At 38.4% G+C, this 19,982-nt stretch overlaps 1 protein-coding gene and 1 non-coding gene across 2 annotated transcripts; one reads left to right on the top strand and one right to left on the bottom strand.

Moving 5' to 3' along the window:
* Positions 1-3,116: 3,116 nt before the first annotated feature.
* Positions 3,117-3,222, bottom strand: LOC114915410 (small nucleolar RNA R71). Its single transcript, XR_003803388.1, has one exon. It is a non-coding gene; the product is annotated as a small nucleolar RNA R71 (small nucleolar RNA).
* A 1,221-nt stretch (positions 3,223-4,443) lies between these two features.
* LOC145956209 (uncharacterized) lies at positions 4,444-7,220 on the top strand. Its single transcript, XM_083071775.1, has 8 exons — positions 4,444-4,513; positions 4,739-4,867; positions 4,961-5,139; positions 5,218-5,511; positions 5,638-5,721; positions 5,813-5,972; positions 6,149-6,528; positions 6,765-7,220. Exons 1-8 carry the CDS (start codon positions 4,444-4,446, stop codon positions 7,218-7,220), a joined length of 1,752 nt encoding a protein of 583 aa, XP_082927901.1.
* The last annotated feature ends 12,762 nt before the right edge of the window (positions 7,221-19,982 follow it).

Raw genomic sequence — 19,982 nt, 5'->3', positions numbered from 1 at the left:
TAAATTACTCTATAATCGAACCTCATTAATCAGAAGGGCATTATGCAAACCTTTCCAAAGAAAAAACTTCATCTTCTTTGGTATAGAAAACTTCAAAAGATGTTTCCAATTTGAAGTTTTCACAACTTGTTCCTTCACACATAATGATTGGAATCCCATTAATATAGTATAGCTATGCAATGGGTCATTCATCTAGTTAAACGTGTCAATCTTTGTTGGATTCATAGGTATAGATACCTATAAAATGTAATCAACCACCTCTTGAGAAAGTAATGTGTACAAATTATTTGTTTTAAGAACCCTCATGCCAACATTCAACAACTTTGATCGTAGACCAACTAACCTAGCGGTCTGATGAGTCATTATTCTCCCTTACTTATTTATCTTTCTGTACTTATTTTAATTGTTGATTTGGGCTTAATCACTTATTAATTGTACAGTTTTACTATTTAGGATTCATTGGGCCAGTAATTTGAATTTTAATTAATTCTGATTCACTTGGTCTAATTTTTGTTTATCAATTATTTTCAGGTTAATTGTGGAGCATTTTTGGGCTTGGATATTAATTTTGGACTTCAAGAGATAAATGCCACGTCAGCACCACTTCACCACATCAGCGTCGCATCAACATTTTGTTTATTTCATTGTAAATTTGGGTCAGACTTGGATTGGGGGTCCGTTTTGACTTTTCTAGGGTTTTTAGGACCTAGAGTAGGGACCTAGTGCCACCAACCTTAAGACTTGATGTGACCACGTTCTTCTTCTTTCTCTTTTACATTTTCCCTGTTTCTGGAATTTTTTCTTCACGTTTTTCTTCCATTTCTTCTCTGTTTGTATTAAGAAATTGAACCGTCACATTGAAGAATAGAGATTATTCATTTTCGTTTGGCTCTTCATCCTTGCATTTTCATTTTTGTCTCTGTCTACGTTTCTGTTTTAATGGAAGGCTAAAACCCTTGGGGTTGGCTCCTTGTTGTGGATTGTAATCTCTGTTGAGGTTGGGTACGTTTTGTATATCTCTGTTCTACTTGGTCATTCTTCATTAAACCTCTGTGTTAAAATGTTTTCAACACCTGTTCATGCTTAATGAATCAGGTTGCTGCACCAAAGTCACAGGTTGCTTAATCTTGTGGGGAGGTTTAATGTTGTATACGTTTGCTTAATTCGTGTAGGGAAATCTTTAGTTAATCTTCGCTTAGTTGGCTAACTCGGATGGAACAAGGATTAAGTTATGAACAGAGAAATCTTTTGAGAACTAGGGATAAAAGAGTTGCAATTTGAACAAGGAGCCAATCCATTTTTCTTGCTGGCTACTTTGCATTTTATTGTGTTTTAACCTTGATTCTGAACCAAACCACCCCCCTTTTCGTGTTTGATCCTTTGACAAAAAAGAGTGGTCCTTGGGAGACGACCTAGGACAACTTCCTAGTACTGCATTTTATTGTTTTATTTGACCGAATACGTCTTCGGTCAAATTTGGCGCCGTTGCCGAGGACCATTGATTTTTGTAAAAGGGTGTGTGTTCTTTGTTTTTGTTGTGTTCTGTTGTGTGTTTTGTGTTTTAGAGTCTTTGTTAAGTTTTGTGTGTTTTGAGTATATCAGTTTCAATATACCAGTTTCAGTGATTTAGTTGATGCTTGCATTTTCGTGTCATACTACATGTTATGTTGTGTAATTGTGTTTGTTATTAGTCCCTACAGGTCTAACAAGTTTTTCAGTTGAAGAATTCATGCTATTGAGTCTCATGCAATTAGAGAACCAATACAACAGTAAACCAATGGAACAGTAAGTCGAGTCTGGTTTTTTGGTGCATTTATTGTCATGTGTTTGTGATAACTGATCTTTATTGCATTCCATAGCTCATTAACCAATTATATTGAGTCCATTTGGTGTGCTGAATCATCATTGTGTTGTGTTGAATTTCAATTCTTGCAAATAAGTTTTGAATAAAAAAAAAATCAGCTGGAAAGGATTTGTGTTAGATGAATAGTAACCGTTTTTTCAATTAATTGTGATTTTTGGTTTTGATAGCTAGACTTGTTATTTTTGCCTCAAATTTTGTGTGGTAACTTCTTTCAACTTATATTTTGTGTGAAAAAAAACAAAGGCCCAAAAGGTGGTCCAGTTTTGAAGATACAAAAATTTGTGAAGCTATATTTTTTCAAAACTTCAAATGACCATAACTTTTGCTCTGGTTATTAGAATTGGGCAAACTTTTTTTTTCAAATTGTGTAGAAAAATGAGATCTATCAGAATTGGGCGAAAGTGGTCTGGCCCCAGCTAGATCTTCAAAAAAAGGTCGTTTACTATTTTTTTTCTTCTAATTTTAAAGTTTTATTTCCCTATTTTCCCAAACTTTTCTTAGGTAGTTCATATAGTTAGGCTTTGAATTTTGCTGTCAAATTTTTTATGGTAGTTTCTAATGGTTTTAGGATGATATTGGTGCATTAGTTTTAATGGTTTCCAAATTTAGATGAAGATTCTAATGATTTTTGTGGTAGTTTTTACTGTTCACTATCACTATTCATGTAGTAGTTTCATGTAGCGTATGACTAGAAATAACCCTGATTTTTTGCATCCATTTGATCCTGAGATTGATAGGACATTCCATAGACTAATTAGAGAGCATATCATTCCATCTTTAGATAGTAATAGTCATAGTGACAGTCTTAGTGACAGTCTTAGTGTAACTGTTGCATCTGAGCTTGATTCAATTCAAACAGAAAACATGGGTGAAAAACCTTATAATGGACCCCGTGAGAGGACTCTTAGGGAGATGGATGCACCTGGATTTACTTATGAGAGTTTGTGCATTCAATATCCTGAAGAGGATGTTCCTTTGTGCTTAAAACTGGACTAATCCATTTGTTGCCCAAGTTTCATGGTCATGCAGGTGAGGATCCACATAAACATCTGAAGGAGTTCCATATTGTTTGTTCTACCATGAAGCCTCCTGATGTTCAAGAGGACCACATTTACCTGAAGGCATTTCCGCACTCATTGGAGAGAGTTGCTAAAGACTGACTATATTATTTGGCTCCCAGGTCCATCACCAACTGGGATGATCTTAAAAGAATGTTTCTGGAGAAATTCTTCCCTGACTCAAGGACCACTGCAATCAGAAAAGATATATCGGGGATCAGGCAACTTGGTGGAGAAAGCTTGTATGAGTACTGGGAAAGATTCAAGAAATTATGTGCAAGCTGTCCTCACCACCAGATTTCTGAGCGGTTGTTGCTACAATATTTTTATGAAGGGATGAATAACATGGAGAGGAGTATGATAGATGTTGCAAGTGGTGGAGCACTTGGTGACATGACCCCAGTTGAAGCCAGGCACATGATAGAAAAAATGGCCTCCAACTCTCAATAATTTAGTACCAGAAATGACAATGCAACTGTGATCAGAGGCGTTCATGATGTGGCCACTAATGCAGATAAAAAACTGGAGAGTAAACTTGATGCATTGGTCAACCTGGTGACTCAACTTGTTGCAAATAAAAAATTTGCATCTGTAGCAAGGGTATGTGGCATCTGTACTTTAATTAATCATCCAACAGATGCTTGTCCCTCCTTGCAAGACTCTTTCGCAGGTTCTGAGGCGCCCCAAGCATATGCTGCAAATATTTACAACAGACCTCCTGTCCAACAACAACATCAACAAAGTTATGACCTCTCCAGCAATAGGTACAATCCAGGTTGGAGAAATCATCCCAATCTCAGATGGTCTAACCAATAGCAGCAACAATAACCATCCCCTCCCTTCCAAAACAATGCTGGTCCTAGCAGATATGTGCCTCCCAGCAGATATGTGCCTCCCCCTATCCAACAGTAGCAGCAGAGACAACATGATGTTCTTGCACCTCCACCAGCTCAACCTTCTACTTCTGAGCCTTCATTGGAGGAGTTAGTGTGGCAAACGACCATGAAAAACATGTAATTTCAGCAAGAGACCAGAGTCTCCATTCATATTTTGACAAATCAGATGGGGAAGATGACCACTCAACTCAATCAGGCACAATCTCAAAATTTAGATAAGTTGCCTTCATAGACTCTGGTCAATCCAAAGAATGTGAGTTCCATCACCTTGAGGTCCGGCAAACAGATTGACGCACCAATACCAGCACCAGGAATAATACTTGTACCTGTAATTGAGCCTACACTTGAGGTTCCTGCAGGTGGTAGCAGAAATTCGAATACAGGTGGACCTTTTTCTAGTGCACATAGTGGCGACTTGCAACCTCCTATCCCTCTTCCATTTCCACCAAAATTAATTCCAAGCAAAAAGATGGAAGAGATGGATAAGGAGATATTGGAGACCTTCAGGAAGGTGGAGGTGAACATACCTCTACTAGATGCCATCAAGCAAATTCCAAGATATGCTAAGTTTCTTAAGGAGTTGTGCACCCACAAGAGGAAGCTGAAGGGCAATGAGCGAATCAGCATGGGCAGAAATGTATTAGAACTTATAGGTAAAGCTGTTCCACACATTCCTGAAAAATGTAAGGACCCAGGTACATTCTGTATACCTTGCATTGTTGGTAACAATAAATTTGAAAATGTCATGCTTGATTTAAGAGCTTCAATTAATGTCATACCTCTAACTATCTTTAATTCTCTGTCTCTTGGACCTTTGCAACCTACGAGTGTGGTCATTTAGTTGGCCATTAGGAGTGTTGCCCACCCCACAGGTTTTGTAGATGTCTTAGTTCGGGTTGGTGAACTTATTTTTCGTGCAGATTTTTATGTTCTTGATATGGAGGAGGGATTCAGCCATGGTTTTGCCCCAATCATTTTGGGTAGACCATTTTTGAAAACAACCCGTACCAAGATTGATGTATATGTTGGCACCTTGTCTATGGAATTTGGTGATATTGTTGTTCATTTTAATATTTTGGATGCCATGAAATTTCCTTCTGAAGCTCATTCTGTTTTTCGTGCTAAATTGATTGATGATTTAGTTGATGAGCACATTCATGATTTTGATTCTTCTCATGCTAAGAAACATTCATTTTTATTTGATCTGTATAACTGCCTTCCATGCATTGAGTCTGAGTCTAAGTCTGAATTTGAATCTGAATATGAGTTTGAATGTGAAATTTATTGTCATGAGGCATCTGAATTTGATACTTTAGGTGCTGTACCTCTTGGTCTTGACTTTATAGAGTCAGAATGCACTAACCATGTTGCACGAAGTACAAAAGAATCTGACTTGTAGGTTGAGGTACAGGCTGCGGAACCCCTTTTCCCTTCTTTGGTTCCTTTTGATGTTCAGCCAACACCCACACGAGAGTTAAAGCCTCTTCCGAAAAACCTCAAGTATGCTTACTTGGAGGACGATGAGAGATTTCTTGTGATCATTTCTACATCCCTTGATGTTGATCAAGAGGATAGGTTGTTACATGTGCTTCGGAAGCACAAGAAGGCAATTGGTTGGACCTTGGCAGACATTCCTGACATTAGCCCATCCACATACATGCATAGGATACTATTGGAGGATGGAGCTAAACCAGTGAGACAACCATAGAGGAGACTTAACCCAGTGATTCTAGACGTCGTAAAGAAGGAGGTGACCAAGCTTGTGCAGGATGGGATCATCTATCCTATTTCAGACAATTAGTGGGTGGGTCCAGTCTAGGTGGTCCCCACAAAGACAGGCCTCACTGTTGTTAAGAATGAGAGGGATGAGCTCATACCCACCAGAGTGCAAAATAGTTGGAGAGTCTGTATTGACTACTAGAGGCTTAACCAAGCAACAAGGAAGGATCATTTTCCTCTACCCTTCATTGATCAGATGCTTGAGTGTCTGGCAGGTAAATCTCATTACAGTTTTCTTGATGGTTTTTATGGTTATTTTCATATTCATATTGCTCCTGAGGATCAGGAAAAAACCACATTCACTTGCCCTTTTGGCACTTTTGCCTACAGGAGGATGCCCTTTGGCCTATGCAATGCCCCTGCCACATTCTAGCGGTGCATGTTTAGTATTTTTAGTGATTTTCGTGAAAATTACATAGAGGTGGTTATGGATGATTTTACTGTTTATGGATCCTCTTTTGATGCTTGTTCGGATAGTTTGGACAGAGTTTTGAATAGATGCATTGAGACTAACCTTGTTCTTAATTTTGAGAAATGTCATTTCATGGTAGAGCAGGGTATAGTTTTAGGACATATCATTTCTGGTCGGGGCATTGAGGTAGACCTTGCAAAAATATTTGTTATTGCACAATTTCCTTACCCCTCTTACGTGCGAGAGGTGCGATCTTTTCTTGGCCATGTAGGTTTCTACTGGCACTTCATTAAGGACTTCAGCAAGAAAGCCCTCCCACTATCCAGCTTGCTACAGAAGGATATTGATTTTAATTTTGATGACAGGTGTAAGGAGGCGTTTGATTGCCTTAAGAGAGCATTGACCACCACTCCTATCATTCAGGCACCAGACTGGACAGGTCCCTTTGAGCTGATATGTGATGCTTCAAATTATGCATTGGGGGCTGTCTTAGCACAGAGGGTTGATAAATTGCCTAGGGTGATATACTATGCTTCCAAGACATTAGATGCTGCTCAAGAAAATTACACGACCATGGAAAAAGAACTTTTAGCTATTATTTTTGCACTTGATAAATTTTGATCATATTTGCTTGGTTCTTGTGTCATTGTTTTTACAGATCATACAGCTCTAAAGTGCTTATTAAAGAAGGCTGACTCAAAGCCTAGGCTGATCAGATGGATGCTCTAGCTTCAAGAGTTTGACTTGGATATAAGAGCGGAGCACAAAACTTGGTGGTAGACCATCTCAGTAGGATTGAGAGAGCTAAGGATGAGGATACTTTGCCCATTCAGGATGATTTTCCTGATGAACATATGTTAACTGTTTCCATTCCTTCCCCTACCCCTTGGTTAGCAAACATTGTAAATTATTTAGTTGCTTCTGTTTTTCCTCCTTTGGCATCTAGAGCTCAAATTGATAAACTTAAGAGCGATGCTAAACATTATGTTTTGGATGACCCCTATTTGTGGAAGTTGTGCAATGATCAGGTAATCAAGAGATTCTTGCTAGACCACGAGACTGATTCAGTCCTGCACTTTTGTCATTCTTCTGCACCTGGTGGTCATCTTGGCATTCAGAGGACAGCTCGTAAGGTGCTTGATTGTGGTTTCTACTGGCCCACCATCTTCAAGGATGCATGGAAGATTTGTAGCACCTGTGAGCAGTGTTAGAGAGCAGGAGGATCCCTTTCTTGGAGACAGCAGATGCCTCAACAACCCATGTTGTTTTGTGAGGACTTTGATGTTAAGGGTATAGATTTCATGGGTCCTTTTCTTGTTTCTTTTGGTTTTTCATATATTCTCTTGGCTGTTGATTATGTTTCAAAATGGGTGGAAGCTAAAGCCACCAGAACTAATGATGCTCGGGTTGTTGTGGATTTTGTCAGATCTAACATATTTTGTAGGTTTGGAGTACCCAGAGCTATTGTTAGTGATCAGGGAACCCATTTTTGTAACAGATCTATGCAGGCCTTGCTCAAGAAGTATGGGGTTTTTCATAGAATTTCTACACCCTACCACCCCCAAATTAATAGGCAAGCCGAGATTTCAAATAGGGAGATCCAGAGGATCTTGGAGAAGATTGTGCAGCCCAACAAGTAAGATTAGAGCAGCAGGCTAGAGGATGCTCTCTGGGCACATAGGTTTGCTTACAAAGCACCCATAGGGATGTCTCCTTATTGGGTTGTCTTTGGCAAAGCATGTCATCTTCCTGTGGAGATAGAGCACCGAGCCTATTGGGTTGTGAAGACCTGCAACTTCTCTATTGATCAGGCCGAAGTAGAAAGAAAGTTGCAACTGAGTGAGCTTGATGAGATCCGCCTGGAAGCCTATGAGAACTCTAAGTTCTATAAGGAGAAAACTAAGAAGTTCCATGATAGTTTGATAGCTAGAAAGGACTTCATGGTTCGGTAGAAAGTTTTACTGTATAATTCAAGGCTTGGTCTCATGGGTGGTAAGTTACGTTCTAAGTGGATTGGACCTTTTGTTGTTACTAATGTTTTTCCTTATGGTACAGTTGAGATCAAAAGTGAATCCACAGACAAGAGCTTCAAAGTTAATGGGCATCGACTGAAGCCTTTCCTCAACAATCCTTCCCTATTGAATGCAATTGTAGAGAAGATGTCTCTGCTCGACCCCACTTCTCTCCCACCGCCATGACTTAGGGAGTTTTCTTTCCTCTTCTCCTTCTTTACTTTTATTACACATGTCCAATTCTGTTGATTGTTCTTATTGCTTTGATCTTATGTGTGTTCCACATTAGGACAATGTGTGATTTAAGTGTTGGGGGAAACTATTTTGGTTATATGCTTTTAGGGTTTATTTGTTATTTTTGGTTTAGGCTTCATTTTTAGGTGTTATGTACAGTTTTGCATGTTTCTATTTGATTTATGGGTTTGATAGTTGTAGATCCCTAAAATTGTCCGGGTGAGAAATAAGACTCGAAGACTCTCAAAGATCAAAGGAAAGTCAGCCAGAAGGACTCCCAGAAGACCATAGGATGACTATCTGTAGGTTTAGAGGTCTTAGAGTAGCCAAAAATAAGAAAGTGGGAGGTTTGGAGCTCAATACGGCCTCCTTGGAGTTCAGTACGGCCGTACTGCACATTTTGTACTACAATACGGCCGTACTGAAACCAATACGGCCGTATTGAAGTTTCTGTATTTCAATACGGCCGTACTGAATTCAATACGGCCGTATTGAAGTACAAAAACTCAATACGGGTCGTATTGAACCCAGGGGCCGTACTGCGCCTCATCCCTATAAATAGGACGTCATTTGGACGTCATTCCACACTTTTCACACACAGTTTTGACTCCCTCCTTGAGTATTCTGGGGTTTTTGAGCAGTGTTCTGCCCTAGAAATCTCTCTAGGAGTCGATCCGACGAAGTTCTTGAGTCACGAGCCATTTGCTTGAGTCTCGAACTTAGTCGAAGGGAAATCTTTTGGATTTCCATAGTAAAAATTATTTTTTAGGAAGGAGCGAGCGAGCTTGTAGAGGGAGGGAGCGCCAAAAAGCCTCCTAAACTTCATTGATATATAAAAAGCACGCTTCAAGAGGTTTCTTCTCTAAAAATCCCTTCTTTTACCGCTTTCTGATTGTTGCATATTTAAATTTGTCATCATGTAGATATTTAATATATAATCGTTTATAATAAATAGGGGTAATTTAGTAATTTTACGCTATTATTTAATAAATAATCCGTCATAGGGAACCCGAAAGGGGCGTTGTGGGGTGCTAACACCTTCCCCGCACGTAACCGACTCCCTTACCCAATTCTGGTTGTAATGGCCAAGGTTGATTTATAAAATCAATTGCCTTAAATCTTTTTCCAATGTTTTGAGTAAAACATTGGTGGCGACTCCAAGAACCCTACCTTTTGCGAAAACTACTAATCCATGGAGGGTCCCGCTTGGGATTAACATGGATTGGTGAATCATTTTAATAAAATTGTTAGTTCGACAAGGTCTCAGTTTGAGAATAAGTCGTTCTAACAATCCACCACTTTTCAAAACATTAATAAGAGTCCGACCATCGTCGCGAATGCCAAGGTCCGTTTCGGCGGGTGGCGACAATAGTTTGTAGGCATTTGCTTTACTCTTGGATATGGGTTACTTGATATTCTATGAATTGAAATCCCTGTCTTTCTTTGCTTGGCAAGTTGATTATGAGGTTTGAGAGGTTGAATTAAATGTGATAGATTTACCCTGTGTGAGGTTTTGACCCTTTCTCTGTTCTTTCTTGTGTCTTTTGCCTCTTGATTGCTTGCACAATATTCTTGGCTTGACTCTATTTGATATTTCTTGGTCCACATGCATGTTTGGAAAGGATTAAGGCATTTTGATTCTAATAAGCCTCTAGCCAAATAAGCCTACCTTGAATTAACTCCTCTGATAATCCTTGCTGAGCCTATTTCCCCTTTTTTGTTTGAAGATCATTACAACCCTTAAGTGAAAAACCATGATTACCTTAACCTTAGGGAGTTTTGGAGCTTTGGAATTGTTTTGGGAATAAGTTCTTGAATAAAGTGCAGGAGTGTGTGTATGTTTCATTGGATGTATATATTGGCTAATTGGTTTCTCATGCTATACATTTTACTTCTTTGCGCATCTTATCTTATCTTATCTCATCTCAAAATTTTGTGTGTATTGTTCACAATCTTAAAAAAAAAAAAATTGAAAAAAGAGAAGTTTTTTGAGGCAAAGGAAAGAGGATTGATTATTGTAGAGGTCATTAGAGGTTTTTGGGTTTGCTTCTTATGGTTATTCTTGACTTATTCCCCATTGCTCCTATAGTTCCTCTGGTTTGTAGTTACTTATCCCATATATTATCCTCTACCCTATCCTTGGCATCATTACAACCCTAAAAAGGCCTTTTGATCCTTATCTGCTTGTGTGTTGGGTGTTGATCCCTAAACCCTAAAAAGACCTTCTCCATGTGGCTCTCTTTGTTTTTCTGGATTTATTCATTGCTTTGCTTCATGATTTTGCCCAGGAGTGCAAAAAGCTAAGTGTGGGGGAATTTGATGAGTCATTATTTTCCCTTATTTATTTATCTTTCTATACTTATTTTAATTGTTGATTTGGGCTTAATTGCTTATTAATTGTATAGTTTTACTGTTTGGGCTTCATTAGGCCAGTAATTCGAATTTTAATTAATTTTGATTCACTTGGTCTAATTTTTTTTATCAATTATTTTTAGGTTAATTATGGAGCATTTTTGGGCTTGGATATTAATTTTGGACTTCAAGAGATAAATGCCACGTCAGCGCCACTTCACCACCTCAATGCCACATTAACATTTTGTTTTATTTTATTTTTTTGTTTATTTCATTGTAAATTCGGGTCAGACTTGGATTGGGGGTCTGTTTTGACTTTTCTAGGGTTTTTAGGACCTAGAGTAGGGACCTAGTGCCACCAACCTTAAGACTTGATGTGACCACGTTCTTCTTCTTTCTCTTTTACGTTTTCCCTGTTTTTGGAGTTTTTTCTTCACGTTTTTCTTCCATTTCTTCTCTGTTTGTATTAAGAAACTGAATCGTAACATTGAAGAATAGAGATTATTCATTTTCGCTTGGCTCTTCATCCTTGCATTTTCATTTTTGTCTCTGTTTACATTTCTGTTTTAATGGAAGGCTAAAACCCTTGGGGTTGACTCCTTGTTGTGGATTGTAATCTCTGTTGAGGTTGGGTACGTTTTGTATATCTCTGTTCTACTCGGTCATTCTTTATTGAACCTATGTGTTAAAATGTTTTCAACACCTATTCATGCTTAATGAATCAGGTTGTTGCACCAAAGTCACAAGTTGCTTAATCTTGTGGGGAGGTTTAATGTTGTATACGTTTGCTTACTTCATGTAGGGAAATCTTGATTTAATCTTCGCTTAGTTGGCTAACTCGGATAGAACAAGGATTAAGTTATGAACAGTGAAATCTTTTGAGAACCAGGGATAAAAGAGTTGCAATTTGAACAAGGAGCCAATCCATTTTTCTTGCTGGCTACTTTGCATTTATTGTGTTTTAACCTTGATTCTGAACCAAACCACCCCCCCTTTTCATGTTTGATCCTTTGACAGAAAAGAGTGGTCCTTGGGAGACGTCCTAGGACAGCTTCCTAGTACTGCATTTAATTGTATTATTTGATCGGATACGGCTTCGATCACGGTCCCCCTCCCAACCAGTCTTCATACAAAAGGAGGAACTTCCCAAACCAAGACACCCTTAAGAAACGAAGTCATCCTTAAGAAACGTTAATGCTTTAAGAATGCTTGTCTAGATATAGGATTTCCCGCATTATTCTTCCCTAGCTAGCACTAAGTGAAGTCTTAGATATTTATTCGGCAAGACCTGCACCAAGGCTTATGTGGTGAACTCAATAACTCCCACATCAACTTACTAAGAAGGGCTAGGTTCATCAGTCATGATTCTCGTATATTTAACCCACCATGCACAAAAGATTGAGTGATCGTGGACCATTCTATAACGTAGTAAGTTAATGGTTTAAAGTTTAGTTAACTCTAGTGAGAAGGGTATATAAGGTTTTCTTTGAGAACGACACCTCATAAGTTCATTTTCAAAGAAAATCTAGAGAGAAGTTTTAGAGAGAAGGGTATATAAGGTTTTCTTTGAGCTCCTTTTTCTCCAAATTTCTCTGGTTGATTCCTCTTCTCTTCTATATCACTAATCTCTGCTGTCTTTTCTTTGAATTCAGACTAGAAAGCTTGATTTTGGTAGATTGAAGTTTACAGGTCGATCTTTAAGGAACTTTTCTTGTTCTTCCTCTTCCTGGCTGTTCTAAGCCAATTTTCAAGTAAGGGAAGCTAGGATTCTCATGGATTCGTTGCATGTGAGTTTAGAAAACTCAATTGATGCATGAATTGGAGATTGATTTGCTGATTTGAGGGTTTTTTTATTTTCGGGGTTTTGAGCTAAAATGGGGTTTTGGTCGATCTTGATGAATCAGATGAGTACATGTTATTTCTAGTACTTGGATTGAACTGTTGTTGGTCCATGGATACTATTTCTTCCATTTCATATGGGTTTTTTCTGAGTTTCAGGTGCGGAGGTCCAAAAATGGCGAAGAACATGGTGCCTCTGTCATGAAACGACTGAGCTGTTTTAAAGGGATGAGCCCTTTAGGGTCTGCATGATAGAGAAGGGTTTCTGGAATCAAAGGGCTGAGCCATTTTAAAGGGCTGAATGCTTTTGAAATGACTGAGCCATTTTGAAGGGCTAAGCGCTTTGGGGATAGTGTTATAGGGGAGAATCCATGGAAGCAAAGTGTTCAGCGCTTTGGAGGTGCTGATGTACTTTTAGAATTTAACTTTATAGTCTTCATGAAAGTTGTAGCCTTGGATCTTAGATTTCCAATGGCATTGGAATCACCTAAAAAGGAGGTCTAGAACTCTAGATATGGTTGTTTTAGTGAATAGGGGTCAAGTTGTCAAAATTAGTTATATATGTTGCGGTTTTTTGTAAGTTTTGACAAAGTAGATGATGGATTTAGGACTTTATGTGTTAATAATAGTTGAAGTAAATCCTGTTAGAAAAGAATGGCACAATCCAAGAGGGGGGTGAATTGAATTCTATGACCCTTTAAAAATTATCAGAGTATTTAGGATCTTTATTTCACTTAAACTTTTCTAAGACAGAATTTTCAGTGAAGTTTCTTCAAAGACTTGTTTATAGAAAATGAATGCTATATGCTTTCTTGATTACAAAATAATGAGGTTCAAATGTAATGCTTTAATTCAGATTAAACCATCAATTTTCACACACACATGTTAATCAAGAATTATCTTCTTTAATGTTCAACCAAGATATTTACTCAAAGTAAAAGATAAAGGTAGAAGAAGATTGCACAAGTCTTTTATATTGGTTCAGCCACTCTACATGTGACCTACATCCAGTCCTCAATTAGCACCTGATCAAGATTTGTTCCACTATCTCAATGAAGAAGGTTTACAAACACACACACATGAATATACTTAAACACTAAAGATAACCACTTTCTTGACCCCAAGAAAGCACCCCTTGTAGAAACCCACTACAAGAAACCTTACCACTTGAGAAACCCTTCTCAAGATTTTACAAGTATTCACACAGAATAAAGGAACGAATTCACCTGGAATTCATAAGAAAATCTTAATCTTCCTCTTTCAAGAATGATATGATGATGATGATCCTTTCTCAAAGTTTTCCAAACACGTTTTTCTTCTTGGATTCACAAAGAATACTCTCCAAGATTGTCACAAAGACCCCACAAAAACGCTTTTTATCAATTTGATTATCAGTTCTAACTCTTGTTTGAAGTTTCTCAAAGTTCAAACTATTTATAAAAGTCTCAGACCCAGATAGTCGATTATTTTAAAGAATAATCGATTATTTTGTTCTTCAGGTTTTCTGGAAACCAACCAAGAACTATATAATCGATTATTCCAGAGAGTCATTTCTGGGATAATCGATTATTTTGGCAAATAATCGATTATTGCAGCAAGGCATCCCATTTTTCCTATTGCTGGAATAATCGATTATATTTAACGATAATCGATTATTTTGAGTTAGTTTTTAAAACTTCATTTTATACCTCAAAATAAGTTTCTAATCTTCTTAATTCATCATCATACACTCTCTACTTAGTTTAGATATAGAATTTTCTTATGCACAAAGCATACCAAGCACACACAACATAAAAACTCATTCAAAACAATTCATTTTCTAAACTCTATTACATAGCTCTATTACATAGCATTTTCTTGACTTTCTCTGACTTTGTTTTTGTGCTTCCCAGTTTTTGTTGTTCTTGTCTCATTATCTTGTGATCATCAAAACTCTTTTAAGCTTCAAGCTCTCCTAAGCTCAACAATCTCCCCCTTTTTGATGATGACAACCCATGACTCAAATCATATCAATCCAAGCTATTGTGCTCCAACCTTTCCAACCATTGTGCCTTTGATTCCAACATACAAAACCTGCACAATACACACACACAAGCACAATACCTGCAAAACAACAACTATACACACACAACCTTTTCTCCCCCTTTGGCATTATCAAAAACAAGTCAAGCTACATTTGCACAATATAAGCCATATGCATAGAATTAATCTTTGTGAACAACACCATCTCAGCCAGAGTTATTTCAAACTACAACTCAGAATTTTTTCAACACAAAATAGAACACTATGATCATCAATCAACCATGACTCAGTCTGCTCACAAGATATCAAATTGTCAAAATAGAACATTCACACATGTGCTCACAACCAGAGCATTATAGCATCAGCCAAACAAAAACAGAATATGATGTTATCTCCAAATCATCAAATCAGCAAAACAAACTCCAAATTTCATCAGAAGTCAAATTGTTCAATACCATAAAGCATTAAAATTGTTCCAAACTTAGACTATTACAACCATATTGAAAATAATTGTTCACCAATAGAATTGAAAATCCTAATTAAAACTAATTATCAGAAATCAATCTTCATCTTCCGGTATGCCAAGGTGAGTCTTGAGCAGCTTCACTTCATGATCAAGATCATCAAACCTGTCAAGAATACCAGAAAACAAAGATTCATGTCTTCTCGACATTTCCATCACCACATCAAGTTTGTTTATAATGATTTGCTCAAATGGTGAAAATGGTTTTGGTTCCGCTTCTGTCTCCCTGCCAGGTTCAGCTTCCACCTGTGGTGGCTGATCCTCATCACGGGACGGAACACCGTCTTCATCGGTTGCCGGTTCAGGGGTCGGGGGTACATCTCCTTTGAACACCCATTTGTCTTCTTGTTTAAGCATCCCCATGTGATGCAAAGAATCGAAGCATGTAAAATTATTTTTCTTTCCCCTGTTAAATCTACACCAGCATTTTCAAAAATCTTTGACAACAAAAGAGCATACGGAATTGGTCCATCTTCCTTCTGCCTAGCTTTCCACATACAATCATTAACGACTGATACCCAATCAATCTTGATTTTATTTTTAATAACATGCATCAACAGAATGTCATCCCTTGACATTTGAGCATGATTATGCAACCTGGGTTTTAACATCCAAGCAATAATGAAAGAAATTAAACGGGAATTCTTTTTCATACCTCCCGCCAGGAATTTCTCATAGTTGGTGTTCACCGGGTTCCTTTGACAGTCCCGGAAGGTAGTCAGCTCTTCAAAATCCCCAAAATTGAAAGGTTGGGGTTTGATAGTGCCATTGCCGCTCAGTCTCGCAGCAGCCTTCAATGTTAGCCCGTCTAGCTTTATCAACTTTCCTTTTACCACAGATTGCATAACACCTTCGTTGGTTGTGGCAAAACAGAGGAATAACCTGATCAACTCAGGATAATAGGGACCCTCCATTTCCAAAAACTTGCCCAGTTGTTGGTGCTCTAGAAGGGTTAGGAAACTGAAACCCTTATTCTTAAACCATTCAAGCTTAAGAGTCTTCGGAGGTATGATTCTCCGCCCAGCGTACCACTCAAAGTAGTATTCTTGAGCCTTCTCATCAGCAAACCATTTTGTAATCAGTTGCCCAAAGGGTAGAGGACGTTTGCTCCCCCTCACTTCAAGCTTCTTTGGTCTCTTTGATGAAGATGCCATGGATGGGTATTGAAGAAGATGAAGAAAATGAGAGATTTGAGAGGGTTTGAGAGAGTTAGGGTTTGTGGGTTGAGAGGGAATGAGAGAAAATGAGAGAAGAGGAGGTTTTAAGAAGTTATGCCCTAATAGCTTTTGAGTGGGAGGGTTTTAAGAGTAATGGGTGGTTTTATGAGTTTGGCGCGTAGTTAACCATTCAAACACTTCAGGAATTTAAAAAACCGCCCAGATAATCGATTATTTATGCAAATAATCGATTATTTGCATCAGCAAAAACCCTTTAACAATGTAATCTGATATGGATAATCGATTATTTTCAATATAATCGATTATTACAGAAGGTAATTTCTCTCAACATTGCCCAGATAATCGATTATTTACAAAATAATCGATTATTCCAGTGGCCTTTCAGATTCCACTTCTCAGATAATCAATTATTTTCCACAATAATCGATTATTACAGTGACTCTTTAGATTCTTTTTCCCAGATAATCGATTATTCTACCAATAATCGATTATTTCAGAGGCTATTGGAATTCTTCATGTTCCAGATAATCGATTATTACCCAAATAATCGATTATTATCATGGGTTTACTTAAGATAATCGATTATATTTTAAGATAATCGATTATTCCAGAGAAGTTTTGCTTCTCAGAAATTTTAACCTTTCAAAATACACCAAGTCTAATTTGCCACTGAATACTCTCTTCTGAACATTTCTAACTATCACTCTCAAAGCATAATCAATTCAAACATGATTCATTGATTATCCCTAATTCAATTCTCAATTGGTTGAATCTTTCCCTTGGTAGAGGTTTTGTAAAAATATCAGCCAGTTGTTTGCTAGTCTCTACAAACTCTACAACACAATCATTCCTTTGAACATGATCTCTCAAAAAGTGGTGTCTTATTTCAATATGTTTTGTCCTAGAGTGCAAAATTGGGTTCTTGGTCAAATTTATTGCACTTGTGTTGTCACACCTCAAAGGAATTTTATTCAGCTCAACTCCATAATCTCTTAATTGTTGTTTCATCCAAAGAATTTGAGCACAACAACTTCCAGCAGCTATATACTCAGCCTCAGCTGTACTCAAAGCAACACAAGCTTGCTTTTTGCTATGCCATGAAACAAGTGCACTACCTAGTAGGTGACAAGTGCCACTTGTGCTCTTTCTATTGTAGACCCCTAAAATTGTCCGGGTCGGAAATAAAGCTTGAAGACTCTTGAGGACTAAAGGAAAGTCAGCCAGAAGGACTCATGGAAGGCCCTAGGAGGATTCTCTGTAGGTCTAGAGGTCTTGTAATAAGCTCAAAATAAGGAAGTGGAGGGAATGAAGCCCAATACGGCCTCCCAAAAGTTCAGTACGGCCGTATTGAACATTTTGAACTACAATACGGCCGCACTGAACTCAATACGGCCGGATTGAAGTTCACTACGGCCGCACTGAACTCAATACGGCCGTATTGAGGTTTTTTGAACTTCAATACGGCCGTACTGAATTCAATACGGCCGTATTGTAGTTCAAAAACTCAATACGGGCCGTATTGACCCCCAGAGGCCGTACTGCGCCTCATCCCTATAAATATGACGTCAATTGGACGTCATTCCACACTTTTACACTGAGTTTTAACCCTCTTCTTGAGTATTCTGGGTTTTTTTGAGCAGTGCTCTGCCTAGAAATCACTCGGAGAGTTGATCCGACAAAGTTCTCGAGTTCTGAGCTTTTTTCTTGAGTCTCGAACTGAGTCGAAGGGAAATCCTCCGGATTTCCATAGTTAAAATTTTCTAGGAGGGAGCGAGCGGGCTTGTAGAGCGAGGGAACGCCAAAAAGCTTCCCAGTTTTACTTGAATATAAAAGCACGCTTCAAAGGTTTCTTCTTAAGACCTTCCTTTTACTGCTTTCTGTGTGTATATTTAACTGTCATCATGTAGATAGTTAAGTTATAATTGTTTAGAATAAATAGGGGTAATTTAGTAATTTTGCACTATTATTTTTAGAAATAATCTGTCATAGGGAACCCGAAAGGGGCGCTGTGGGGTGCTAACACCTTCCCCACGCGTAACCGACTCCCTTACCCGACTCTGGTTGTCATGGCCGAAGTCGATTTTTGAATCGATTGCCTTAAACTTCTTTTTCCAATGTTTTGAGTAAAATATTGGTGGCGACTCCATGAACCCTTCCTTTTTATGAAAACCGCTAATCCATGGAGGGTCCCGCTTGGGATTAACATGGATTGGTGAGCCTTTTAATAAAATTGCTCGTTTGACAAGGTCCCAGTTTGAGAATAAGTCATTCTAGCAATCCATATTTTTAAAACAAATAAAAGAGTCCAACCATCCTTCGCGAATGCCGAAAGCCCGTTTCGGGCCGGTGGCGACAGATGGCGACTCTGCTGGGGAAGCCTCGAGAGTCAGTCCCATTTAGTGACAGATTATTTTTAACAAATAATAGTTAAAATTACTTTATTACCCCTTGTTTGTATGATAACATGCTTTATTTATATGGCTTTAATAAACTGTTGTATGTTTAGTTTCTGCAATTGTTTGAAATATAAATTGCACACAAACCTTTGCACACAACAGTTCCCTCTATACCCGGGGGCATGAGTGGTAAGCCATAGGGAGTGGATGTTAGTACGGCCGGTTGTCGAATGGGTCTATAGGTGCCCGTAGACCGTTGTCGGAAAGCATCACTCAAGGTGATAACCATGAACTCGAGTCCGACAGTGCGTTGGAGCTTTCCATCGGCTTACGACGAGAGGAATTGGGTCCCTATAATGGGGGCACCTTGGGGGCCTCAGATCGGTGAGAACAGTTAGAACCACCTTGAATATGCACTTTTCTGCAGGATACCCCTACCTCGTGATTCGCTCGTGACTGTTCGTGGATGAGTGAATTGTTTGTGCATTGTTTATGTGAAATTGTTTGAGCATACATTGCATTTCTTTAAACATATAACATTCCTATTCCTTTTTAAATAAGAATAAATAGAAATAAGAATCTTCCATTACATGGTGTTAACATCTACCTTCATCACATTCATATAGGTAGTTTCCCTTTTCACCCTAAAAATACAAAAAAAATATATATTCAAAAAACAAATAAAAATGATATTTATCCAAACCAAGCAATATCATGCATCATCTTAGGGACATCCTAAAAACATGATAATGCTTAGTTGAATAAACACAATGCATGCATATTCAACGTCATCATCTCATATCATGCATTCTTATCAAAGATCATGGAGGGATCTAGATTTGCATTTCATACATCCCTCCTAGTAATTCATTAATAAACATTAATAAAAAGAAAGAATTAATCGATGCGTATGTTCAAGATGGATCGCACGCCGTTTGTTATTAAGTGTAAGCCAACAACCGCGCCAAGCGAGCATACGTCAACTCCGTTGTTGGTAATCAAGACAAACAAAGGGGAAGGTCCAACGCCGTTAAGGATCATCGCTCCAAGGCCTTTTCCCTACGAATCAAATAAGGCTGTGCCATGGATATACGACATCCATTCTTCTGCCGACAGTGATATTTCCAACATCGCTGGACTTGGGGGCATGACTAGGAGTGGCAGGATCTACACTCCCGAAGATCTTCATGATAAAGCCCCCAAGAATAAAGAAAAAGAAGAAAAGAAAACCGAGGAAAAAGAATCCGAGAAGGAGACAGACGAGCTGTTAAAGTTTATCCGACAGAGCGAGTACTCCATCGTGGATCAACTTCATAGGACGCCAGCAAAGATTACACTGTTGTCGTTGATCCTAAGCTCCGAACCGCATCGGCAAGCTCTGTTGAAAGTCTTGAACGAGGCATATGTGTCGCATACT

The sequence above is a fragment of the Cajanus cajan genome, chromosome 3 (genome assembly GCF_000230855.2).
Source record: "Cajanus cajan strain Asha chromosome 3, NIPB_CcT2T_4, whole genome shotgun sequence".
Lineage (NCBI taxonomy): Eukaryota > Viridiplantae > Streptophyta > Magnoliopsida > Fabales > Fabaceae > Cajanus > Cajanus cajan.
The sequence above is the reverse complement of the archived record's forward strand: the minus strand, read 5'-3'. Positions and strand labels throughout refer to the sequence as shown.